At 54.7% G+C, this 24,643-nt stretch overlaps 8 protein-coding genes across 8 annotated transcripts; 6 read left to right on the top strand and 2 right to left on the bottom strand.

Annotated features, from left to right (window-relative positions):
* Positions 1–899: 899 nt before the first annotated feature.
* On the bottom strand, positions 900–1,772 carry CDEST_08356 (uncharacterized protein; the record flags this gene model as incomplete). The annotated part of the gene is made up of 1 exon (XM_062924515.1): positions 900–1,772. One exon carries the CDS (start codon positions 1,770–1,772, stop codon positions 900–902), a length of 873 nt encoding a protein of 290 aa, XP_062780566.1.
* A 3,036-nt stretch (positions 1,773–4,808) lies between these two features.
* On the top strand, positions 4,809–6,392 carry CDEST_08357 (uncharacterized protein). Its single transcript, XM_062924516.1, has one exon. The coding sequence runs from the start codon at positions 5,951–5,953 to the stop codon at positions 6,125–6,127; it is 177 nt and encodes a 58-aa protein (XP_062780567.1). The 5' UTR covers positions 4,809–5,950; the 3' UTR covers positions 6,128–6,392.
* Positions 6,393–6,395: 3 nt separating this feature from the next.
* On the top strand, positions 6,396–7,087 carry CDEST_08358 (uncharacterized protein). Its single transcript, XM_062924517.1, has one exon. The coding sequence runs from the start codon at positions 6,406–6,408 to the stop codon at positions 7,015–7,017; it is 612 nt and encodes a 203-aa protein (XP_062780568.1). The 5' UTR covers positions 6,396–6,405; the 3' UTR covers positions 7,018–7,087.
* Position 7,088: 1 nt separating this feature from the next.
* Positions 7,089–10,704, top strand: CDEST_08359 (Putative serine/threonine-protein kinase, active). The gene is made up of 5 exons (XM_062924518.1): positions 7,089–8,139; positions 8,353–9,137; positions 9,293–9,359; positions 9,429–9,681; positions 9,746–10,704. The coding sequence occupies exons 1-5, from the start codon at positions 8,102–8,104 to the stop codon at positions 10,184–10,186; spliced, it is 1,584 nt and encodes a 527-aa protein (XP_062780569.1). The 5' UTR covers positions 7,089–8,101; the 3' UTR covers positions 10,187–10,704.
* A 548-nt stretch (positions 10,705–11,252) lies between these two features.
* CDEST_08360 (Putative transcription factor IIS, TFIIS/LEDGF domain superfamily) lies at positions 11,253–13,183 on the bottom strand. Its single transcript, XM_062924519.1, has 3 exons — positions 12,442–13,183; positions 11,904–12,382; positions 11,253–11,833 (listed from the first exon to the last, which is right to left on the bottom strand). Exons 1-3 carry the CDS (start codon positions 12,970–12,972, stop codon positions 11,566–11,568), a joined length of 1,278 nt encoding a protein of 425 aa, XP_062780570.1. The 5' UTR covers positions 12,973–13,183; the 3' UTR covers positions 11,253–11,565.
* A 207-nt stretch (positions 13,184–13,390) lies between these two features.
* CDEST_08361 (Putative nucleus export protein Brl1/Brr6) lies at positions 13,391–15,493 on the top strand. Its single transcript, XM_062924520.1, has 3 exons — positions 13,391–13,612; positions 13,710–14,698; positions 14,805–15,493. The coding sequence occupies exons 1-3, from the start codon at positions 13,504–13,506 to the stop codon at positions 15,171–15,173; spliced, it is 1,467 nt and encodes a 488-aa protein (XP_062780571.1). The 5' UTR covers positions 13,391–13,503; the 3' UTR covers positions 15,174–15,493.
* Positions 15,494–17,437: 1,944 nt separating this feature from the next.
* On the top strand, positions 17,438–21,715 carry CDEST_08362 (uncharacterized protein). The gene is made up of 5 exons (XM_062924521.1): positions 17,438–18,668; positions 18,754–19,922; positions 19,982–20,100; positions 20,170–20,404; positions 20,459–21,715. Exons 1-5 carry the CDS (start codon positions 18,423–18,425, stop codon positions 21,195–21,197), a joined length of 2,508 nt encoding a protein of 835 aa, XP_062780572.1. The 5' UTR covers positions 17,438–18,422; the 3' UTR covers positions 21,198–21,715.
* A 244-nt stretch (positions 21,716–21,959) lies between these two features.
* Positions 21,960–24,429, top strand: CDEST_08363 (Putative peroxisome membrane protein, Pex16). The gene is made up of 2 exons (XM_062924522.1): positions 21,960–22,353; positions 22,422–24,429. The coding sequence occupies exons 1-2, from the start codon at positions 22,173–22,175 to the stop codon at positions 23,396–23,398; spliced, it is 1,158 nt and encodes a 385-aa protein (XP_062780573.1). The 5' UTR covers positions 21,960–22,172; the 3' UTR covers positions 23,399–24,429.
* Positions 24,430–24,643: the final 214 nt, after the last annotated feature.

Raw genomic sequence — 24,643 nt, forward strand, 5'->3', positions numbered from 1 at the left:
ACCGGTGGGCTTCCTCCAAGCCCCGTTCCCAATTTCCAAAGCCAACGAGACAGCTGGCGTCGATACTGGTCCTGCGGCATCATCAGTTCGTTATTGGCGGGTTTTCTACAGTCGGCCCGTCTTTGGATATCGATGCGTGACAAAGTTTAACACACACACACACATATCCACTTGTAGCCTGCTTTCGTGTTGTTTTCGTAAATGGTGTTTCCCTTTTGCACGATGACCCGGACGTGATGAATGCTTCCAGCGCAATGATCCGTACCAACGTCTCTAGGCAGTCAGGCAGTCAAGTGTCTAAACTGGGAGAGTGATGTCAACGTAGGTACATTGCGCGCCGCCCGCTCGTTGACCAGCGGTTGGTCACAGTCCGGCTCAGGCAGGCCGGGATAAGGCCCCATAAAAAGATATCGGTGTCCTTCGGCCTCAGCCCCGACGACCTCCCAGCCAAGCCACGACGTCCTCTTGCATAAGGTCCTCAATACATCTCAAAAAATAGAAAACGTCATTTCGAGTCTTACTGCTCCTAACTATTTGTGCCGCACTCACTCAATTCCAGCACAACAGGCATCAGACGCTTCGTTCACGAGGTCATCTCAAGCAGACCGGGGACGGAGAGCCATGAGAGGCCGGGAGAAGAGAAATATCATGCTCTAGAGACGTACCTCAGAGAAAGCGCTTCAATCTAGACACTGGGCCAGGCTTCCCGTGATTATCTCGGTGAAAGCCGACCACCCATCGATCACACCCCGACAGGTCCTTCGCCGGCTGCCAGGTCAGCTCTGCGTATTCCCTGTCGACGAGATACTGCAGCCCAGTCCGAGGTGTTTTCCCAGTCCATCTAGAATCGAGGATGGATTTGAACGCCCAACGTTCCTCGTCGGGCTTCTTTTGGTATTTTACGACGACACGGCCTGCCTTCTCCGGCTCTGGCCGCGACACCGCCGTGATAAGGGCGGGGAAGACGATGGGTTTGTGTCTTGATCTCTGTCGAGGTTCAGGAGCTGAGCCGCGTGAGATCGTCTAATCCAGGGATCGTAGAGTAGAGACCATTCAAACCATATTTCGGGCGTGAGACCAGGACAACGAGGGGACCCTACGACGTTAATGGCTTCATGAGAAATGAAAGCAGGCAAAGAGGGCGTGCTGAGACGGGTCCAGGACACGTCGATAGTAGGAGCATGGACCCACGCATTGCAGAAGAGCCCAACGACCGCGACGAGGACCTCTACAATGGACCGGCGGTCACAGGACCCAAAGTCCCAGAAACGCCAGCTCTCAAAATGGGAGCACAGCTTGACGAGGCATGATACCAGGGACCGGTCGGCGAACTCTTCTCCTGGTGCGGTGGGCTGCGTCAGCAACACTTGTCGTTCCGAGGCGCTCGAGTCACATATCGACTCGTCGACGCTGTTGATGATGCCCTCTTCGTCCAGCTGGGGACCTGGCTGTGCTTCCGGGCGCTCTAGCTCAATGAGGAGGGTGCGGATGACGGCTCGGACGGGTGAGGAACGCATGAACTTATGCAGCTCATTCATGCGGATGTTGTATCTTGATGCCAGCCTGGCCAAATCAGTATTGACCACGACAGAGAATTCGTTGGAATTGAGATCCGGTCTGACAGGACGGAAGACGTAGTCGTTAGGCCACGCAGTGCTCTTACATCTCCCAGAACTATGCGCGAAGACGACCTCGAGAAAAGGATGGTCGATTAGGGGCTCATCGTAACGCCATCCCTGCTCCATGTGTCGTTCTTGCAGAGCCGAGTTCATGAGTCTGATAAGATGCTTATTTGTACCATTTACCTGTCCAGATGCGAGTCTGGCGGTTTCGCTTTTCCAGACGTACATGATCTTCTGACGACTAGTGGGTGTGCCGTAATTCCTGTCTTGTAGTAACACTAAACCGAAGCAGGCGCGAGTCAAAGCGACTGTGAGGATTGGAGATTTCACGAAGGGGGAGATCTGTGGTAAATCTGCCAGACTTGAATGCTTGTGGGGTATACTCCTGCAACATATACGGAGGGCTGTAATGACGTGAAGGATCAACCCGACAAGTTTTGCCGCCCATCGCGACTCGACGACAATGAAAGCATTCCGGTACAATGCCTTCACAGAGACGTTGTCACCCAGGCCAGTCAGCGTGGAACTTAGACCATCAAACAACCGCCTCTTTGACCAAGGCCAGTGACACTGTCATTAGAGCCGTGATTACTGGATGGCCCGCAGCAGTGTCGTTATCCCGCGTCAAGGGGCATACGTTCTCAGCTTGTCAAGAGACCAGCTTTGAGACATAATGATGGGGACCGCAGAGTCTGATGACATGACAGGCACAAATAAGGGCATCGTCCACCAAACGGCGGAGGAATAGATGGACAGTGGCTGGATATGCGGGAAGAACATGGACCATCTTCGAATCGCGGGAAAGGGTACCTCAAGTAACGACGAGAAGGGCTCATGTTCTTGACATTCCCACGCGTCGTCGAACTCCCAAGAGTGACACATTGCCAGGAGATTTATTATCGCCGCCAAAAGAATGTCGTTGTGTACCCGAAGCCAAGCTCAGCCAAGCTCAGCCAAGCTCATGGAAGGGCTCGAGGCTACGGGGAGCGGGACGGCAGGTGACAGGACGACCATCCACTTGCAGTAAGGTGCTCACATGACTGGGTTGCAAGCGGGGGGCAGCAGCTCTTGATGGGCGGGTAGAGAGTCCATCAAGGAGAAACGCGAACCAGAGAGCGGCCAATGAGGGGCGGTTCCTGAGCCATCACCTCGAGCCAGCTCTGCGACTGACGGCAGCGGGCCAATGGGGTGGCGTGCGTGTTACAGACGAAGGGTCCAGCAGTGATGGTAGTTGGCGGGCGCGGGGTGTTCCCTGGGGATTGTATCTCCATGACGACTGGCCGATGACATGGCGGTGTGCGAGCAGATGCCATGGAGCAGTACTGTCGGGACGGAATCCTTTCTCAAGATTTGAGCCAACGCCGGCAGACTTTTCGGGCCTGGGATCCAAAGGGACCCAAAGGGACCCAAAGACGTGGATACCTGTACTGATTCAGTCAAGCTGCAAGGAAACTGTAACTGCTGGAGGTGTTCTCGACTCGCGACGGCTCTGAATGGACGAGTCAAAAGCGACATGGTAAAAGCCTGTTCATGTTGGTCGGGCTCTTCAAGCCGAGTCCAATGAGATGGACAGCCGGGCCAAGGAGTTCGTAGAATGGCAGATTCCGAGTTAGAGATTCCGCAAACATGTCGATGACAAAGAGGTCAAACACAACAAAATGTCAGCAAAGCGGACGAAGAGGGAAGCGCAAGTTGTTGAAACCAACAAGGGCGTATACCAAGACAGGAAGGAGACTGATTGCGTCAGGTTGGTCGGTGTGTTCATCTAGATCTTATGGCAGCATGTTTTTCGCGCGCAGTAACACAGGGGTGAGATGAATTCAGTGGTCAGACTGAATACGGAGTACAACTCATGAAGTATTTATTATCGGGATGCCGGCTCAAGCACAGATGGCACAGCAAACACCCAGGACTGAGTTTCCAATACCGTTTCCCAACGCTGCGCGAGAGAGTGAGGTCACACAGTCAGGGTCTTGGTGAGGGATAACTTGGCAAGATAAATATCCCCCCCCTTCTGTAACACCTATACTGGAGGTGAGGTGGTCCGTTGCCTTACGAGGAACAACGCTCTGCGACTCCCCACCGAATACCTGGTCGTTAGTGATGAGATGATGGCGTGCGTCGGGGGGAGGATTGGGTTAAGCCAGCCCAGTGAGTGGATGGGTGACCCAGGCAATCCCAGTCTGGCATGCCGATTCGCACAGGGTACGCATCATACTCCGACTACCCGTCATGGAGATTGCAACAGCGCCTGACTCTTATCGATTGATGTGTATTATCTAATCGTGCGCTGTTTCAACAACGTCTTGAAGACCCTTCCGCAAGCGCCCTGAAAGCAGGCGACGCACCCGGTGAAAAACATGGTTCTCACACTCCATCCAGGTACGGGACGCTTTCCTTGGACGGGACGAACGTGGGTGGGCTCAGTCATCATGCCTTTGTCAATTCCTGTCCTGGAACCGGTGCCTACAAGCGCAGCCGGATGGATACCCAGAGATCCCAAACCCGACACCTCACGTTCCTGGTCAACTGCATGCGCGCGCGTGAGCGAGCGAGAGAGAAAGAGAGCGTGAGAGTGAGGACATCGCGGTCCGGCCGCATCTGATCTCACCTACTTAGGTACTCGGTAGCTCGGGTAGTGATAAGAATGCATCCGTTGGAAGAAAGCGCCCGGACGTGGCTGGCATGTGTTCCGGCGCCTTCCTTCTCAAGACAGGCGGCGCTAGGCAATCAAGCGCTGCTAAATCGAGTCGGGAATGTTCTTTTCTTCGTTCATTGCACCCATGGAAGGAAGACAGCTTGTAGGTAGCATGGAGGAAGGTACACATTCCGTGCGCGCCCCGGCGTCCCACTACCCCCCACTATCGGCCGTCGGTCGCATCAGCTGCTTGTCGCATTCAAGTTCTCACCTGCCTCTCTGCGACCATCGAACCCTCCCTGCCCCCCAATCCAATGACGTCCTCAACTTCTCGCAAAGAACCAATCGAGCCAAGGCATGCGCAATGTGCGAATGGCAAGTGCGCCTTTGGACGGGAACATGGAAAGAAAGCAATTAGCGCCCAGCCAACCTGGAGACAGCAAACCCTTCCCTCCTGGCACACACACCCGCGCAGTCTTCATCGCATTTCGCTGACACGCCGTGTCCGCCTGCCCCACCATTCCATTCCGTCCTCCGTCCCATGCCATGCCATGCCATGCCATGCCATCCTGTCGCATCGCCTCTCCTTCCACTTGTCTTTGCGTCTTCCCATAACCTTCCTTTCCAACCAACCTCCTCTCCCCCTATCACCGCCCCATTGTTACTCCGACTATCTGTACCCGTTGAGCAAGTAGTGTACCTCGTTGTCCATCGGCCGCTCCATCACCAAAGAAAGGCCTGGTCGCCTCTAGAGACATTCACCACCACCACTGCCACCACTACCAACGTCGACGGCTCTTTGTATCACGACCAAACTTGTGCCCAACTCCTCCTACCCGACACTGCTCACTATCCATCCATCTTTTCAAGACTACCTTATTCGAACCGACGTCGGTATTCTCCGCCAACCATCAACACACTTCTCTCGCCCTAGACTCCCCTCTTGGCCACCTCTACATCACGATCGCGCATCCAATTCGGGTTGCCAAAGTTGGCTGATTTCTTGGCCTCACGAGGACAATCAACTTACCGAACCGCAAGCCAGAAGCCCAGGTCTGGACCGTCCGCTCTGTTCGACCTCGTTTGAGTTGCACCGCACTGCAGTGCACCATATCGCAAAACACCTGATGAATCGCGGTCGCGGACCCGCGTGCTTCTAATAACTGGATGCGCTCTCTCTGATCCAGTTACACACTTTCTTTCCGCACTCCCGTGGATCCTGTCGCCACGCTGCTTATCGCCATCAACTTCGACGCTGCACCCCCTCTTTCGCCTAAATCCCCCTCTCATCATTTTCTTAGGCCATCAATTCCCGGCCGGCTCTTGTTTTCTCACTCTCACCCCACTCTCTGCAGTTCCTAGCGGACGACCATCCAGCGACTTGTCCGACCGTTCAGTTGCTGCCGAAACCGATACCCGTCCAAACGCTCAGCTGGCTTGTTTATGCCACAGACGCAGTCCAAGACGCAAAGGCCGATATACACACCGTGGACGAGGCAGACAGTTTGATACACGCACAGCTGAGACATCACCAATCGAGGGCCATTAGTCGTCGTCCCGCTCTGCCGACCTCGACTTGACCTGTCCGTCTGGACCTCAGGCTCGACTTTGCCCCCCCTTCCCCAACTGGTCCCCCACACTATCCGAGGGCGACATTTCACATCCCGTTTTACACATTCCACAGCTCACGATGAACGGCAGTCAACAAGCCCAAGAACCGGCAGCGCAACAGCCTCTACAGCCGCCAGCTGTGGATGCCGATGCGGGTGCGGGTGCCGGTGTTGGTGCGAACGGTAACTCGATGACGGCCAAGAAGCGCAAGAAGGACGGTCTGAAGCCCATCATTACCACCGAGACACCCCCGTAAGTTTGATCAATGGAGCATTTTCTTGACTCTTCTTTTGCTTTACGTTGTTTGCAGTTTCGTAATGTTGTATTTCTGTTCGTTCCCTAGGCGGAGAACAGTCAAAATGTGCTCTTCTTCACCTCTCAATTTTGTTTCCATTTGGCGCCTCAAGCTTCATTTGCACAGGACATTCCCCTCCACTGCTCGCGCTATTACCCCTCTATATTGTCTAAATGCGCCCGATACCGCATGTCCTACCCTACGCTCGTAGCGGGGCGGAGCACGGGGGGTAGGTAGCGATGGGGTTGGAATCTCAGCAGACCAGTCCGGTTTTGGCTTGCAAAGTCCAGCAGCAACAAGTCCAGCAGCAACAAGTCCAGTCCGAGTCCAGCCCAGTAAGCAGACACAGTGAGAGACCAGTCAGTGCCCAGCACCGCGCCACGCAGCTTGTCTCAGCAGAGAGATGCGACCGCGCTCGAAGAGACTACGTCATGGCCGCCGCGAAGGAGAGTAGGAGAAACCCCGCCGAGACGATTTGTCTATTCGACAACGACAAGACGGAAAAGATGAACAGACAAGATGGCTGGGGACGATGCTGCGAGATCGATACCCGATGGGCCTCAGTCGCTTGGATGGGGTGCACCACGGCCGTTACACAGGGAAGCCATTGGCCAGAGAGGGGCATTTTTCTGGCTTGCAAAACATGGGCCAGGAGGACCAGGGCCGCTCGCACCCCACCCAATTTACGGGTCACCCGCTGTCGCCGTCGCCAGCAACAGCCACCACTGGCACCGCCGAGACTGCAGCTTCGCATTTGCTGGGCCCGCAATGCGCAGCACGTTGAAGTGCACATCATCGACATGCCTTGCGTTGCAATCCGCGTGTGTGACGATAGGGATGGATACCTCTGAGGACAAGTACGGCGACGAGAGGAGGGGGTTTGCTGAGAGGGGAACCCGATGAAGTGTGTGGTCTGGATATGGTATATTTGGGCGCGCACGCCGACCGATGGATGCCACGAAGCGCCGATGCCCTGGATACTCACTGCCCATGCTTACTTGGACCGGGCTGGACTGGACCGAACGCGACTGAATCGGACTTGAATCTGCTCATTGCCATACCGTCTCAAAGGTGTTGACGGTATGATTTTGACACCCCGAAATATTGGGGGTGCGTCTCGCAAGTTGCTGACGCGGAAGGCTGCTGTGCCCCAGCGCCCTTCTCTACCCTCTATCCTTCTCTCTGGGCGTTCAGTCAGTCAAGTGTCCCCGCTGACCTTGACCTGATCCTGGCCTGGCCCGGGGACTGGCTCCCAAGTGGCCCAGCCAGTCCTACCGATACATGTGTGTGTGTTTTTCGTCGCCAGGCTACTTCTGATCTCCATTCCCGTCCTTGTTCTTGTTCTCCTCACTCGCATCACTGACCCCTCTCCTCTCTTATTACCTGCTTTTTTCCCTCTCTCGGTTTACCTTACTACCGACGTTTACCTTATCCGGCCCAGGGCTCTCACTCTGGTCTACCTTCACTTTACCTAACGCTGCCCGCCCGCCTGCACGCACACACGCACGCGCGCCCACCCACTACCCTACCATCTCTACCACCCTGTCTCTCTCAACCCGATCTATCGGCCTGCTGTTTACTGCCCTTTGCCTGGCTGAACCGTTCCCGCGTTTTACCTTACTTTCACCTCTCGCCTCGCCTCGCCTCGCCTCACCTCACCTCACAACGACCTCGTTCCTTTTTTCCCTTCCCTTCCTCCCAGATCTTTATCCCACCCCAGTCGGCCACAACTGGACTTGCCGTCGTCACTCCCAGTGTCACTCCCTGTGACGTTCCTATGTTGTGAGCGGCACCGGCTTCGCACTGGATTTTCGCCCTTCCTTTTTTTCGTTGTGCCATTTCCCTCTCTTCATTCAGCTTGTCTCTATCCCGCCATCGCTCGGCCCTCCGCTTCTCTTTCCTACTTATTTTCTGGTATCAGACTGTTCGCGCTGGATGCGCAATGTTGCAAACATGAGCTTCCTCAAGACAAGGTTCCTGCTCTTTTCTCCTTGAGTTGTCGCATTCACGTTGCTCCCCTGGCCGCGGCGAAATCTTCGCCCGGTTGACTTGCTGTTCTCCACCCCCGCCATTTCAATCACGCACTTTGGCGTCGCTTTTTCCTCACTTTGCGCGCCCCGACATCCAACTCGACTCGCCTCCATACTCGGTCAAGCATGGGCTAATACTTTCTTCTTTTCCCACAGAACCCACCAACTGTCTGCCGCCATGCAGAACTCGCCCACTTCGACATCCTCAGGCGAAGACCCCGCAGAGAACACGGCCGACGAAGAAGACTCCGAGGACTACTGCAAGGGCGGCTACCACCCCGTGCAGATTGGCGAAAAATTCAAGGACGGCAAATACACGGTCGTGCGCAAGCTTGGATGGGGCCACTTCTCTACCGTCTGGCTCTCTAGGGACAACAGTTCGGGCAAGCACGTTGCCTTAAAGGTCGTCCGCTCCGCTGCGCACTACACCGAGACCGCCATTGACGAGATCAAACTCCTCAACAAGATTGTTCAAGCCAAGCCTGACCACCCCGGACGCAAGCATGTCGTCAGCCTGCTTGACTCCTTTGAACACAAGGGCCCCAACGGCACCCACGTCTGCATGGTCTTCGAGGTCTTGGGCGAGAACTTACTGGGTCTGATTAAGAAATGGAACCATCGAGGCATCCCCATGCCCTTGGTCAAGCAAATCACTAAGCAGGTGCTGCTGGGCCTCGACTACCTTCACCGCGAATGCGGAATCATCCACACAGACTTGAAGCCCGAAAACGTCCTCATCGAGATTGGCGACGTTGAACAGATCGTCAAGAAGGTGGTCAAGAGCGATCCCGGCGACAAGGAAAACAACAGGAACGGTCGGAGAAGAAGACGCACCCTTATCACTGGCAGCCAGCCGTTGCCGTCCCCTCTAAATGCCAGCTTCAACCACAACAACCTCTTCCCAACGACCAACTCGAGCCTCAGCCAAGTGATGCATGAAGGTAAGCGATGAACCCCCCCACGTTGCAGCCGCTGCCATCACCTGCGCTTCCGCGAATCGCGCCGCCCCAAGCATCCTGGCCGTGCCACCACTCAGCCCAACCCGCCTTCGTCGCTTCAGAGCGTCTGAATATGTGCTAACATCTTGTCTTCCCAGGAGGAAAATCCTCCACCGATGCTTCCCCTAAGCGCGACGCTGACCAGAAGACGCGCGAGAAGACAGCGTGAGCTTACTACCCCTCCGACAAAATAAGTGGATGACTTGATGCCTATACTAACTGCCTCTTGCGCAGCGATCTCCTTACGAAAGAAGTTTCGGGCATCTCCCTCGATAAGAGCAATTCGCCTTCCTCCGGAGAAAAGCGCAAGGCGGAGGATGCACATGTATTTGACGTTATTAGCGTCAAGATTGCCGATTTGGGCAATGCCTGCTGGGTCAACCACCACTTTACCAATGATATCCAGACCCGGCAGTATCGCTCACCTGAGGTCATACTGGGCTCCAAATGGGGCGCGAGTACCGACGTGTGGAGTATGGCGGCCATGGTAAGGATAAACAGAGCAGCAACCACCGCCCCTGGTGCGTGCCATGCTAATGACGCTTCGCTAGGTATTTGAACTGATCACGGGCGACTACCTCTTTGACCCGCAATCCGGAACCAAGTACGGCAAGGACGACGACCACATCGCGCAGATCATCGAGCTTCTCGGCCCCTTTCCCAAGTCGCTCTGCCTTTCGGGCAAATGGTCCCAGGAAATTTTCAACCGCAAAGGCGAGCTGCGTAACATTCACCGCCTGCGTCACTGGGCCCTGGCAGATGTCCTCCGCGAAAAGTATCATTTCAAGGAGGAGGAGGCGAAGCGCATCGCTGATTTCTTGACCCCCATGCTGGAACTTGTGCCCGAGAAGCGCGCCAATGCCGGAGGCATGGCGGGGCACCTGTGGCTCGATGACACACCCGGCATGAAGGGTGTTAAAATCAACGGGCTTGAAGTCGGTAGTCGGGGAGAAGGCATCGATGGCTGGGCAACAGAGGTGCGGAAACGGTAGGGGAAAAGTAATGAAGACCGCTTTCGATAATAGGGGGCCACCAAGATATCAACGTAATATTATATGAACGGTCGCCGGCCCCCTATCCCCTTCCCCCCCTCCTTGGCCAGCATGCTGCACCTCAGCATTGTACCTGATTTGGATTGAGTAGTTGCATGCACTGCACGCACCCAAAGTGCTGCATGGAGTTTTGCTCTTTGTCAGTGCAACAGAGGACACTTACATTACTATTACTACTACTACAACTACAACACCTACGACACCTACTACAACAATTACAACGTCAAAACAACAACTACTACAAACAAGACAACCATCATTGAAAGTGCTACAAACGCAAATAGGGGGAGGAGAACAACTAAGACGCAATCGATAGGCTCAGCTTCCTTGCTGCGTTTGAAGGAAGGGATAGACACGATATTGTGTGCAGAGGAAGGCAGGTAGGGCATATTTTGGAAAGAGTCTAGTATGGCTCAGTTTCTTTCTTTTTTTTCAAAGTAGAAGAGGAAGAGGAAGCAACGAAGGAGTTACCAGACCAATCCAAAGTGTCCCCTTCATGGCTTCTTCCAGCAGCGCGCAAGGAGTGAATGCTGTCTGACAAGGTGGCTGTGGTGTAGGAGGTGAACGAGAGTTTGGGTTGTTCCACAAAGGCATACAGTACGCTGTCGATGGCGAGCTGTTAGCTGTTGATGGCAATTACACAATCCCGCTGTCCTACTCCCCTCGACTGGATCTGGTCACGGAGAGCGGCCCCCTTGGGGCGAGACTGTAAGGTCTCTCTGAGAGATGCGAGCGGTCCCGCTGGCAGGAAGCTTCTTGGGATCGAGGCGAGACGGCCGCGAGCCGGCGATCGCACCAGATGCCAAGCTGAGCTCGAAGCCCATGCTTAGTCGGCTCGAGACAGCGTGTCCTGTTCGCTACCGGCCTGATCTATACACGCCAATGCGTTGTGGTGGTTGTACGTCGAGGTCGTGGGGCCATCGTACTGTTGATTGACACATCGGACCAATCTCTCGTACACTTCACCGAACCCCCCTGACATGCCCACCACCTCCCGGACACAAGTTCAAGGAGAATGCCATTCTGATAGACTCACTACGCCAAATTTCGCATGAAAATGCGGCTTTCTTTCTCGACCCATCCATTGCATCCCTTTGCTATCTCTGTCTATCGTGACCCTGAACGCCTTTCTTTTGTGCCTGAATAATACAAGTGTTGTGTGTTCAGCCCACCGACTGGAAACTCATTTGAACCGTGTGGGGAGAGGCTTATCATCCCCACAGCCTGCCGGCGAGCAGAGCTCGCCATGACAGGTTGCGACTGTCTCTCCCATTGCAAAAAAAGGAAGAAAAAGAAGAAACATCCTTCTCGCAGCTCGCTTACCGCTTCTTGCGGTTCTGTGTCATCTTGCGGAAAGCCTCCAAACCACCAGCGCCAATAGGACGGTGCTCAGGGGCCCGCGAGACGTCATACGTACTCTTGGGCGCAATCGTGTAGCTGTCAGGGAGGCCGCCAGGGCGAGCACGGTTCGAGGAAACGACAGGCGCTAGCATGGCCTCGCGCTCCAACTCTCTAGCAGACTGAGAGGGCCGCTGGGTAAGGGTGAACTGGGAGCTTCCAGCTTGGCGTTGCGACATCTTGAGAGCTCTGCGAGGAAGACAGGGTTAGCAATGGAGTGTAATAGACCGCTAGCAAAATGAACCAAGTGAAGACGTACTCGTAGTCGAAATCGCGTGTCTCGACGTGCCGCTTTTTGTAGTCGTCCGTCCGCTTGAGGATAGGCCGGCTCCAATCACCAAGGAGACGCTCAGCCATGCGCTTGATGCTCGGTTCCGGTCTCTTTGAGCGTGTGTAGAAGTAGACAACCTTTCCGATGCCGCTGCTAAGGAGCGCCTCCTTCTCGATGGGAAGTCGGATGAGCGCACTGAATATGTCGCGTTGAATGTTATACGCGGGCAGACTGCCATCATTCAGAGGTTCGAGAAAGAACTTGACGTGTTGCAGGAAGTTGGTATCGGGATCGAGAATGGCATGCTGAATGTTGTTTCTGTTCAACAAGCCGGTAACCGAAGGCAAGAGCTTCAGCTTGTGAACGGCTGGCTGCCCGGCCTCGCGAGCGCTGTTGTCGGCCTCGCAAGCCTTTTCCATTGCGACCTTCAGATCAGCGATCTGCTCATCAATCTCATCCTCCAGGTCCTGTGTTGTACACCGTCAGTATGCAGGCCAAGAGCCCACGCATCGTAGAGCCAACCTACAATCTCGTCCTTCTTCTTCTTCCTCTTCACAGGACCCTTCATGGCAGCATCCAGCGCCCGGTCGATCGCGCGCCGTCTGCGCTCCTCCGGAATAAGATGGGACTCGTCGTCAATCTCAGGCTCAGCAGCCTTGGGTCGGGGCTTCCTCTCGCCATCGGCCTGGCGCCTCGACTTGCGAGCAGGCCGTCCCGATTCGCCTTCCAACTCGCCGGAAACCTCATCATCGCGTGATCTCTTCTTCTCTCGGCGTCCTTCCTTCGGTTTCTTCGCTTTCGCACCATCTGCCACCTTCCGCTTCGACGCCTTGAGAGTCTTTGCCACGTCTTCGTCAACGGCAACTGGGCGGTCTTCGATATTGGCTGTCTCTGGATCGTAGTCCTCAAACTGGTCCTCGTCCATTTCCGACAGCTGGTCGTCGTCGGAAAGTTCGGTGGCAGTCGCGCCACCGGCGCCCTCGCGAGGTTCTTCATTGTCGAGATGATCATCGCGATCAGGCAACGGCGATTCGGGGAGAGATTCGATATCCGACATGTTGGCAGAAGAGACCGAGAAACGCGTTGTTGTAGGATGCGAAGATCAGCTTCTACTTGCGTTAATGAGGCGGAAAGTGAAAAGGCTTTGATGGATGGCAGGCCGCCGTGTCTTGGTCGGTTGGTTGGCGTCGTTGCCCTTCGATTTTCAGATGGTCCAAGCTTAAGGCGAAGGGACTTGGAAGGAGCTACCAGCCTCACATGCGTATGGGTCGATCTGTGGCTGGAGACTGGATATCTATGTACCTACCTAAATCATGGAAAACCTTATCTTATCCGTCAACTTGGTCTTCAAAGGAGGGATCAGTCATCCAGCAGACCACCCAATGAAAAGGTCGGTTGCCTCAGGCACGGTTTGTTTACTTCGCATTATGTATTATGTGAGTTGTCGCTCGTTTGTTCCTTGACAACAGCGCTTAGAATATTTCGACCCTTGGCCGCCACCACCACCCCGGACCGATCACAGCCCAGAGTTGTTGTGCACCTCACCTTCAAATTTCATACGGTCTTTTCATATCAAAGGAGGGTCATAATGGAGCGCCGAACCTACGAAAGTCCTATGGAATGGGAGTACCAAGATCGAGGTCCTCTGGATGCAACTAGCCCATTTTCTCATGTTGCAAAGAACAACACTCAGAACAGTGAGTTTGCAGTTCGGTTGCGACGACCCCCTTGCCCACATCTACCATTTTAACATTTTGGGATCACTCTTTCCTAATCCTTAACTCTTTCCTGTAGGCTTCAGCTCGCCCAACAAATTTGCAAGTTCCAAGCCGAATCCCTTCTCCAGCCCTTCCAAACCGACCCTATTCGCGGGCACCCCTTCGAAGCGCCCTCCACCCCCACCGCAGATCTCTCTCTTCTCCCCCAGCATACAGAGCAGCAACACAGCGTCGGCGTTCCGAAACCCGGCCTTTACTACCCCACGCAAACCGTTCGACGAGAGTTTAATGTCGGAAGCTTCAGGCGCAGAAACGAGTCCCGCTCTGACGGAAAATTCGGAACTCCCAGATGACACTCCTGACGTTGACCGATACGGAGACACAAGCATGGGTACCGTTACTCCTTCTAAAGTCGACAAAAGCTTTCGCTACGGCAAGGCCGGTCTCCAGTCATTGAAGCGTCATGCACCAGGCAGGGGAGAGATACCCAGGAGTGCACGAGAATACCCCGCTATAAGGAAGCGGAAGCGACACAACCTGGACAAAGACGTCGGAAGTGTACGGTATCACGCCTCACAGGATTGGGATGACTCGCAGGACGACTCGGACGATTACGGATCTCGCTTGGCGGCTGCTCGCGGCGCTAAGGGTAGTAAGAAGAGGAAGAACGGTCGCGGCTGGATCAGCAACCTATTCCACACTCTGGAGGAACACCCGAACGCACCAGAGAACCTCTACCGCTGGATCCAGCTTCTCGTCAATTGCATCATTGTCTCGGCCTTTGTCTTCTTCTGCTGGTCCATCTTAGATACGGTTCGGTCGGATATCCGGACCGCCAACGACGCGGCTCGTTTAGAAATCGAGAACAGGATGGCCGAATGCCAAACAGAATACCGGCTGAACGAATGCGCCAAAAAGGACCGGCCAGCGTTGAAAGCAATGTGCGACGAGTGGGCTGAGTGCATGATCCAGGACCCCTCTGCGATCATGAGAGTTCGAGTCACCGTCAAGCAAATCGCGGAAATCATGAACGAGTTCGCTGGTGCCATGCAAATCAAGGCCTGGGTAAGCACTTAACCCCCCCTCAACCCTCTCTCTCTCTCTCTCTCTCTCTCTCTCTCTCTCTCTCTCTCTCTCATCCAAGGCCTCGCCGTCTGACATTACCATATAGGTGTTCTTCTTCGGCATCCTTCTCTTGTGTATCGTCGCCAATAATCTGACGCTGGGTCGCATGGCGAACAATGCCGGCCCCACTCACCCGGCACCGTCGCACCGCGCTGCGTCTGGGCCCGCTCCAGAACCGTCGGTGATCCCGGAACCATCTCAGGCGTACATGTGGGTTCCAATTCAAACACCGTCGCACCGCCGTCACATTCAATATGACAACGACGACACCGATACGGACGCATCGCCGCCGAAAATGAAGTCGATCATGCCGCCTCGCACGCCATCTGGACGTCGTAGTCCAAGTAAGAGCGATCGGGATCGATTGCGGAGCCCGACTAAGTATGGAGGACTCAGCCCCATCAAGGGTTACTAAGAGCGAGCAGAGAGTTTTCTCCTCGTATCTTTTTCTTCTCCGTGTCGTTATTCATACTCTCAGGCAGGAACCAAGGGTTGGGAGGTTATACATGCATGGTATGGGAGTTGCGAGGCTCAGTTGTATAATACATGGTTTTAGGGACAAGATTTTAGGCAGATGCGGTGTCATCTGGAGACTTTGAGCCAAGTCGCTTTCTTGGGTGGGTCAGGAAACAAAAAGCAAAGGTGCGGCACTCACTGGGTACAGAGGGAGAATGATATCTGCCCTTGATATCCACCCTCACGATATTGAAATGTTCAATTGTCAATCGTTGTTGATTGAAGTGTGATGCTCGTGCCTTACATGAGACGCTCTCACGGCCAAGCTTGCTGTTCCTGGCTACAGCCCCACATGAGAAGGTTAGGTATGAGCGAGGAGATTAGTCATGACAGGTCTGGACCCTGTCTCTTTTCAGCCTAGCCCGGGTTCCTCCCTGATGACGTCAAGCTGGGTGGCCCATGAGCGGAGAAGTCGGTCGCGCTGCAACCCCCCCGCGCCTCTGGACGGATCCGAGCTGAAGGTCTCTAAGTGGTGCGGCGCACCAGAAAACCCGCGGCTCAGACAGTCTTGCGGGAGCCCTGCGGTGCGTCCTGTCGAACGTCAATGACGAGCGAGATATTGTCGTCTGTGAATTGCAAACACACGCAACACCTCGGCGGACGAGACGTAGTGGATTCCGTCGCTATCAAAGTACGATCGTCATCATGTGTTACTCTGAGATTTACCTGGCTGTTAGTCCCCAGATTCGGCCCTGCATCCAGCAAGCAAGACACTGCCGCTGAAAGGTGACTTGGGGGAAGACGTTCGACCATCACAGAGATGAAATGGCAGGTAGTGGTGCCTACTACTTCAAAATTCACTTGCCCGCATGGCAGCGTGCCCTACAGAGATGTTACTTTCCATAAAAGGGTCGGAGGTGTCTCCTTCTCATATAGACTCACTCATTGATATTTTTTGCACCCTCGGGGTTGCGAGCCGATAGAGGAATGTGCATGTTCTTCAATCCGTGCCAATGAGGGCAGCACTAGGTTCCTGAGGCACGACACCCCTCCTTCACGCAGGCCGGAGCAAAAGTTTGCAAACCGTCGATTTCATCCATTACTATTGCTCAACTCTCGATGGGGGCCTTAGAAATTCGGGCGCGGGGCATCAAACCTATTTTCTCTCTCGCCACAGGCTCGGGAGAATCGCGATGTCATCCTGGTACAGCCGTCGTATCAGTGCTCATACAAGGAGAATCCTCTCAGGCACCGCCGCCTATGTGGGCCAATGGACAAGGAAGTCCCTGCAAAGCGCCAGGGTTTCACAACACGCGTTATACTCGGTGGTTCAGTAAAACACTGCTTACAAAATTGCGAGTGAGGGGCCTGGCGGAGGAAAACTTCCAGCAGGAAAGAAGGGCGGGGGGGGTATGGCGGACAGAAGCCTCCCTCACATCGCAACGGACCATGTGTGATTTGCCTTCTTCATCTCCTGACGGGTAGCCTGGGTCCAGTCCCGATGCTAACTCGATGAGATGATCTGGCAATATGGGTTGGGTGAACAACACACACTGCCGATTCAGACCAGGTCCGCTTCATAACCAAGCTTAAGCCGTCTAATCGCTATAAGACAGTCATGGCCGTCGTGTCCGTGCCGATATGTGCGGGATGGATGATTGGGTTGCTGGTGACATGCAGCAGGTCTAGTCAAGGTGTTTCTTGTGTTAGACTGTGTGCAAGCGTTGGATACTCAATGGCGGGCTCCTTGTGGGCAAAGGCCGAGGTCAGTACGGATACCTCTACACAATGAGGTGTCATGACCGCGTGGAAGGTCGTATTACAGCTTGCGTGTAGAAAGACTCCCCATCAATAGTGCTTGGGCATTGGGAAAGCAGGACAACGACCACTCCGAGACGGGACAGGATAACAAAACCGAGTATCAGGCAACTGATGTTCTTTTTGTTTACTTCGAGAGTAGTGTATATCACTGGCTTGTATTTTCCCTATCTTGTTCCTGCTTTTTGGCAAGGCCTCGCCAGAACGAATACTCCAGATATCCCTGCGTAGCATTAAGTGGCATATGGGTGTGCGCAGTGGATGTGTGAGAACTAGGGCGGCCGAGCGGACCAGCGGCTTCTCCTTACATACGTAGGTACCACCTATCTAGCTGCATTACATATGGAAGAGGAAAGTCAGGAGCGGTATCTGCCAATCGGCAATACTTATTACGGGATGGTTGCCCGAATGATTCGCCCTGCCTCGCCCTTGGTGCCTGCTTTTGTTGCCTTGCACACAGAAAGGGGGAAAAGTTTCACCTCCACCTTCATCGCAGAGCTAGCTAGGCCTTGCGCGTCTCGAAGCTCTGGAATCTGGGGAAGGAGCTGCCTTACAACTGACCTCACCTGCCGCCGCTGTCGCCGCCTGTGCCCGATTGAGGATTGAGTTCCCGACCCGGCCGCTGCACCATTATCTCTTCCTGAGTTTCCCGGCGTTTCCCCCTTCATCACGAGCTGCATTTCTCGCCCGTCCACCCTACCTACCTACCTACCTTCGATACCGTACCTCATCCTGATTTTCTCCTCCACAACTTACGTCCCCCTCCAACACGCCCTGTGCCAGCCAGCTAGCTCTGACCTGAGAACCCGCGTCTCGCCTACTGCCACCTGCTCACGCCCACACACACAAATACATAACACACACACACGCACGCGCGCGCACACACACAAGCTACAAACGGCCCACTTTACGAAGCATCATCACGGAAGCGCTCCAACGTTGAGCTGCGGGTTTACGCTCGGCGCATGCTTCGGTAGTCAGGGCACCAAGGGGGAAAGAGGGGCAGCCGCTGCTGTCAATCTCCTACCTCGTGTGTCTTCCGCCATCGCTCTTTCGCCTTGACGACAAGGAGCTGCAACACCGACGACGAGTAGTTCTCCCTCTTCACCTTCGACCCTTTTGCCCTCTGTCTTTCCTTGCGCACACCCTCCAGTTGAGCCTCGACCTTTCGCGAATCATTTAGCCGCCCAACGCTACTGCTCGGTGCTGTTAAAACACATACCCCCGATCAAAGCTTGATATTCCCGTCACAGATCGATGCCTACCAACGCCCGCCTTTGAACGGCCTCATTATGTCAATTTCCAAACAAGGCCTTCAAAGTCGAGTTTGCCTGGTAGACTCGGCTCGAGGCTACCATCAGTCAACCTGAAGCGCGCAAGCACAGCCGATATGGAGGAGGCATCCGGTACCCAACAGCAGGCTCAGCCTGGCGCCGGCTCTGACTCCTCCGGGGGACCGCCTACTACGTCTGCCCCTGCGCCTACATCCATTCCTATACCTGCGCCGTCGGTCAACTCGGCTCCTACGCCGTCCGTGAGTGGCAGCTCTGGTGCCGGCCAGTTGTCCAAGAGAAGGCGGGGTTTGGGCGTCGTGACGCCGAATGCTTGCACCGAGTGTCGCAAAAAGCGCGCCAAAGTAAGTGACCGCGACCGTGATATCTCGTCCTCCCGCTACGAGTTCTTGTCTCCATGGAATCGCGTACTAATGCATTGCCCTTCAGTGCGATGGCCAAAAGCCGTGTGGCCGCTGCAAAGCCCAGAAAGATGTCGAGTGCGTCTACGAGATTCCAGTTCGCCAATCCAAGGAGCACCTTCGAAGCGAAATTGAGCAACTGCGCCACCGCCAGCGGTCCAGCGACCAGGTTATTGCTGCCCTTGTACGCTCCGATATGTGGGAGGATGTATTGCAACGGTTACGAGGGGGCCATTCCCTAGAATCGGTCTCGGAATGGCTAGGCGGTACCCTTCCCTCTGGCGGTGGTTCGAGAACATCTCTCAGCCGCCCTACTGAGCAAGCCGGTGACGCGAACGCTGGCGGATCAGGTGCCCGCACGGGGTTTCCAGGATCGACACCAGCGCCAATCAGAACGAGAAATGTCGGAGGTCCTGGATCTGTGACCATGAGCCCCATCACAGGGCAATCTAACTTGCGTCAGGATATCGATCCCAACAGCCCGTGGCACCTCTCATCGCACAGCCAGAGTACCCGGAGCAATTCGCATCCCGATGTGATGAACTGGAGTGCAGACAACAATAGTAACAAGCCGCCACAGGGCTTGTTCGATACATGGGGGGAGTCAACAAGCAACACAGAGACTTCAGAGGGCGGGTCCAAGTATCAAGGCCTTGATCAGGTGCTCGCGCCGCTCGATCTGCCAGATATGAAGCTGCCCCCTGAGGATTGGACGAACATTACCGACGACGGCTCCCTGGTGCAGCACCTCCTGGCTCTATACTTCTGCTGGGAGTACCCGACCTTTGCTTCCCTGAGCAAGGAGCATTTTTTAAGGGATTTCCAGAACGGCGTTCATCGTTACTGCTCACCCATACTGGTGAATGCGCTCTTGGCCTTGGGATGCCGGTTTTCCAGCAAGTCCAGCACGAGAGCGAACCCCAGCGATCCGTACACCTCGGGGGATCATTTTTTCAAAGAGGCCCAACGTCTATTCTATCTCCAAGACAACCACCACAATCTAACCACAATTCAAGCCTTGGGCATAATGTCGATAAGAGAAGCAAGCTGCGGCCGGGACTCGGAAAGTTGGTACTATGCAGGGCAGAGCATTCGTTTGGCCATTGAGATGGGTCTCCACCAGCTAGAAGAGGATGGAGATGACGACGAGTTTGCAGTGCAGGCTGCCACTTTCTGGGGCGCCTTTGCGCTTGATCAGTGAGTGTCTTGTCGGAACGGCCTTGAAATGTTGGCTCATGGGCTGACCTTCTGTTCAGCGCGTGGTCTTTGGCGACTGGCTCACTCCCGCAATGTTCTTGCTTCCCTCACTTACCGCCAAAGCCCGCCATTATCGACGATATTGAGGCTTCCTTGTGGATTCCGTACACGGATGATGGTAAGTTCTTACTGAGTTTACAAAACACACCAAGCATGCCAAGTGCACAAGGCTCAACGTTTCCGTCAGGCGCCCCGTTGCAGCGATCAGCTGAGCAGCCTTCCAACGTCCGGTCTGTGTACAAGTGCTTTTGTGAACTGAGTGAGCTTGTCCACCAAAGTCTCTACATCCTCCACTCCCCAGGAAGACCGTTGACCAGCCGTGACCTTCTGGGCATCTACACCCAATATCTCAACTGGTATGACAGAATACCAGAGGTGCTGAGACTGGGCCATAACTTCACGCCCGCAGTGCTCTTTGCCCAGTGAGTACATCATTCTATCTGGGACGAGACCGTCACTGACTGAAAATGGTTTAGCATGTACTACCACTTTGCCATTCTCCTCCTCTTCCGGCCGCTCATCAAGCTGAGAATAATCGGCTCCAAGCTGCTGCCGCGGGACGTGTGTGGACAGGCGGCCGATGCCATTCAAGGCCTTCTGCGGTCATATTCACAACTCTATACTCTTCGCAGGACGCCGTCCTTCGTCCCGTATTTCGTCCTCACCTCGTCCATCATGCATTTGGCCATTGGCGCAGCATGTGCGCCGCAGCAAAAGGGGTTCGAAGCAACAGCGCAATCCAACGTCGACCCCCCCGCCCAGCCGCCATACCCGCCTCGCGTTGTGGAGGCAATCAAGCAGGGCATCAGAGACTTGGAAGAGATGGCACCGTGCCATCATTTCGCAGAACAGGCACTGAACATCCTGCGATACCTAGCCAAGAAGTGGAATATAGACGTCGACATGGGCGAAATGGTCCGGTCAGATGCTGAATACGCGCACTTGGTCAGGCCATATACAAGCAGCCTCAACTTCTTTGCACCAAACGTCATTGAGGATGACTTCATTTGCACCTGGGGCGGCAGCACCGACGAGACCGAGATGCCGAACCCAGAAACGGCAATGGGCGCCAAGGGAACAGAGGCCGAAAAGCCGTCGGTCTCGCGGGCGGCCAAGGTCCTAGAGAACCCTCTGTTCTGGCCGTTTCCGATGCAGGGGCGTCCGATGCTACCCACGGGACGTGAGCTTGAAAAGGCTGGGTTTGAGAGGATCTAGGGGCTTTGGAAGGAAGGCATGCAAAGCGATGCATCGAGAGAGCAGACAACGTAAGTTGTTCGCGCCAGAGTAGATGGCAGGCATGCATGCTGGAGGCAGATTGCTCTCTGTAGGTTTGGATTTGGGAACAAGCGGCGGAGCTCGTTTTGCCTGCACAGGAGTTTGGCCTTGGGCAAGGCATTGTGTTTTTTGATACCCTTACCCCTTTTCCGTAGAGATGCGACCGGTGACATCTCCTTTAGCGCCGCGGTCCGGCCATCCATCCCATCAAATTGTCGTGGCCATATCGGCAGTTGGATGCTTCTGCAATTTCGGGTCGCTGTAGACGATGAGAGGACGAGAGGAAGCAAAAGAAGCAGTAAGGCTGGATGCAAATATGACGAGCGTGTCAATGGAACGTATTTGCAGGCATTGTATTGTGCTCTGTGCAACTAAGGGAGGAAAGCCGAGCTGGCAGGGAACAACCACGCATAGGCATGCGACGTAATCTCATTGGCTCAATGCATCTAAACCCAAAAATTAATAGGTCCCTATAGGACCTACATGTGCTACCTGCCTTACCTAGTTAAGGCACCTAGGTAGGTGCCTTAGGTAGGTACATAGGTAGCAAGGTGCGACCTCGGCTCAGATCGCGGGCCCCGGATCAGCACGAGCACAAGCAGCAGCAGCAGCAGACAGTCTAGTCGCGATGGGCTGCCCGAGGCACAACACCTATCCGCTGCGCTACACTTGACTAACATCGAAATCTCCGACCTGTTCTGAGGCAGTCACATTTCTCCGACTACATCCATCCATCCATCCACGTCGGCTGCCATTTGTCGCTATCTTGTCATTCCGCTGTCTGCTTCTCCCTTCTGCCCCAGTCAGCACCACTGCCGCGCTCTCCTTCTCTGTACTAATTATTCGGTCCACTCCTTCACTCTTTGCGCATCAATCGCCTGCGTCACGTCCCCAATGCTGTGAAACTTTGGCGCCATGTCGACCTCCGCCGATATCCCCAACAAAACCCGCCTTTCGCATCAGCCGTCTACAATCCGCACCGTCCTGTCGCTGCCGCCGCAATGGCTTTCAATGTATGATGAGTTCATCACCAAAAACGCTGGCCAGGTCTCCCAAATAGAATCGGCTCTGAGGTCGCTGACGTACATCATCCCTGGTAAACACCCATACGCCCCTCCGTGACCCGCAGTCATCGCTTCCCAGCTAACCAAGCCATTATCGCAGGTCGTTTCCGCGACGCCGAGATTGCCTCCGAAACAGTCCATTCGAGTGTGCAGCTTCTATCTCTCTATCATGACACACTCCTCATGCGTGCCTTATCGCGCATTCCTATGGCGCGGCTACCGTCCCCCCACAGTCGCTACACCAAGTACTGGACCCAGCGGAGTCCCATGTACCGCCGCATCGCCATGTTACTGCAGATGGTTACCTACACACAACTACTCTGCGAGATGGCAGCCAAGAGGCGTGGAGGTGAGCGCGGCCGATGGCGTGTCGTCGTATTGTTGGAGGCAATCAAAGCCATCTGCCGTCTGCTGCTACTGCGCGTAACGCGTTCACGGCCTCTTGTCTCTCCCGTCCTTCCAGAGCGCGAGCCTGTCCCCGAAGAACTCGAAGGCGACGACGACGCTAGCACCATCAAGGAAATGCTCGTCGAGCCCGTCAACGGCCATGCATCAGGAGGCGAGGACGCCCCGAAGCCCCACGAAAAGGATTGGGTCATGCCTAGGACAGGAATGAGCCTGCCCTCGTTACCCAACGCTGGCGATGTCAGCAGCTACCTCCTGGGCAAGGTCCTCACGGCCGAAGATATTAAACCAGCCGCCAAGTTGCTGAACCAACTCCAAGGCAGCGCCCAGGCGGCTGAAGTGCTCCACATTTTGGCGCCGCTGGTATACTCACTCGCCCTCTCCAAAAGCAAGAATAAGAAGGCGTGGACACCGTGGCTGATTGGCCTGAGCGTTGAGTATGCCGCACGTCAACTCAGAGACCGGAGCTTCAGGACCACGCCGCTTGAACGTGACGAGTGGAACAAGCGAGCCTGGGCCATGGGTTGGTGGACGATGCGGGGGGCTTTTTACGAAAATATTATGAAGGGCATCGTCGGTGGCGTGCGATCAAGAGTCCCCGGGCTCATTGGTGGCATTCTGGAAGACTACGAGTACCTGTGGGAAAATTACTACTTCAGCACCAGTGCATGAGGCATAGCGACCTTGCGACTATTTTGAAGAAGTATCAGACGAGTCGGCTACATTTAATAGTGAAGTTCGGCGTGGCATTCGAAGAGCTTCTCGCCAGATTCGCCACCATCCTTCAGATCTGGCATCATGCCGCTGAGGTCATGGCCAGACCGCCTCAGACTGCCGCCTCAGGCCGCCATCAGCTTACAGGACGGTGCACTGTTCAACGGCAGCGAATCGCAAAGGCGGTGCCTTTCTTTTCTCGGGCCATGCGGACAACCAGTTGCGTGGTGCCAACCAAGATGCAAGCTACCTTAAAGGTGTGCCGACACGCACAAACCCCAAGAATACCTTGGTCTGAGGTTACGTTACGCGGTCTGAACGGGCGCCATGTAAGGAAGAATGTAAAGGGTTGAGTCGCGGCTCGTTGATGGTGGCCGGTAGCCATGCCAAGCCAACCTATCATCGAAAACACGCAGTGGCAGATCCTAGGGAGGAAAATTCGGAATACGTATAAAATCACCCGACAGCTGCAGCAACAATTCTTGGAGACCTTACGCAGTCGCGAGCACACACTCAGCCATCTCATGGCTGAATTGAGAATGGGAATTAGACATGGTAGTGACGAGGAGGATAGCCGGCCATACCTTATGTCGCGCCTATTCTTGAGACAAGGTCTTAACCGCTGCGACGAAGGGATTCCAGTCTCAACCATGACACAGCTAGCTGCAATAGGGGAATGTCACGGCTACCGTCCGGCCTATGTACCCTAGCAACCCGTGGTCGCGGCTGAGCCTCCGCAGCAGCGTCCTACCACCCTCGCCGTGAGAAACGGGAGTTGCAAGACAGCGGCTATCCTTAGTTACTTGCTCTCCGGTGGAATAGTTCATGAGACTGACGGACACATAGATCTGAAGTGGCGGTAAGCAACAAGTTTCAGCTTGTGGATAAGAGTTGGGCACGATGACGCGAGACGGACAAAGAAACTTTCACCCTCATTGCCCATGTATCAATTTTACATGAACACGTATTATGTACTCTGTATTATCCCTCTGAAATCCCCTCCTCGTCTGACCCCTTGAATAATGGTGGCAGCGCTCTTCCGGGTTCCCAAATGACTTCGGGTGCGTTTTTAACGGGGATACGCTACACTACATCGTGTGATCTGCTGGGCTTTTCAGGTTTTGCAAAAACAAATACAGAGCACTTGCAGCACACGCCCCCTAAAACCAACTGGAAGGGCAGAGAGTTAACAGGGGGGCATAT

The sequence above is a fragment of the Colletotrichum destructivum genome, chromosome 5 (genome assembly GCF_034447905.1).
Source record: "Colletotrichum destructivum chromosome 5, complete sequence".
Taxonomy (NCBI): domain Eukaryota; kingdom Fungi; phylum Ascomycota; class Sordariomycetes; order Glomerellales; family Glomerellaceae; genus Colletotrichum; species Colletotrichum destructivum.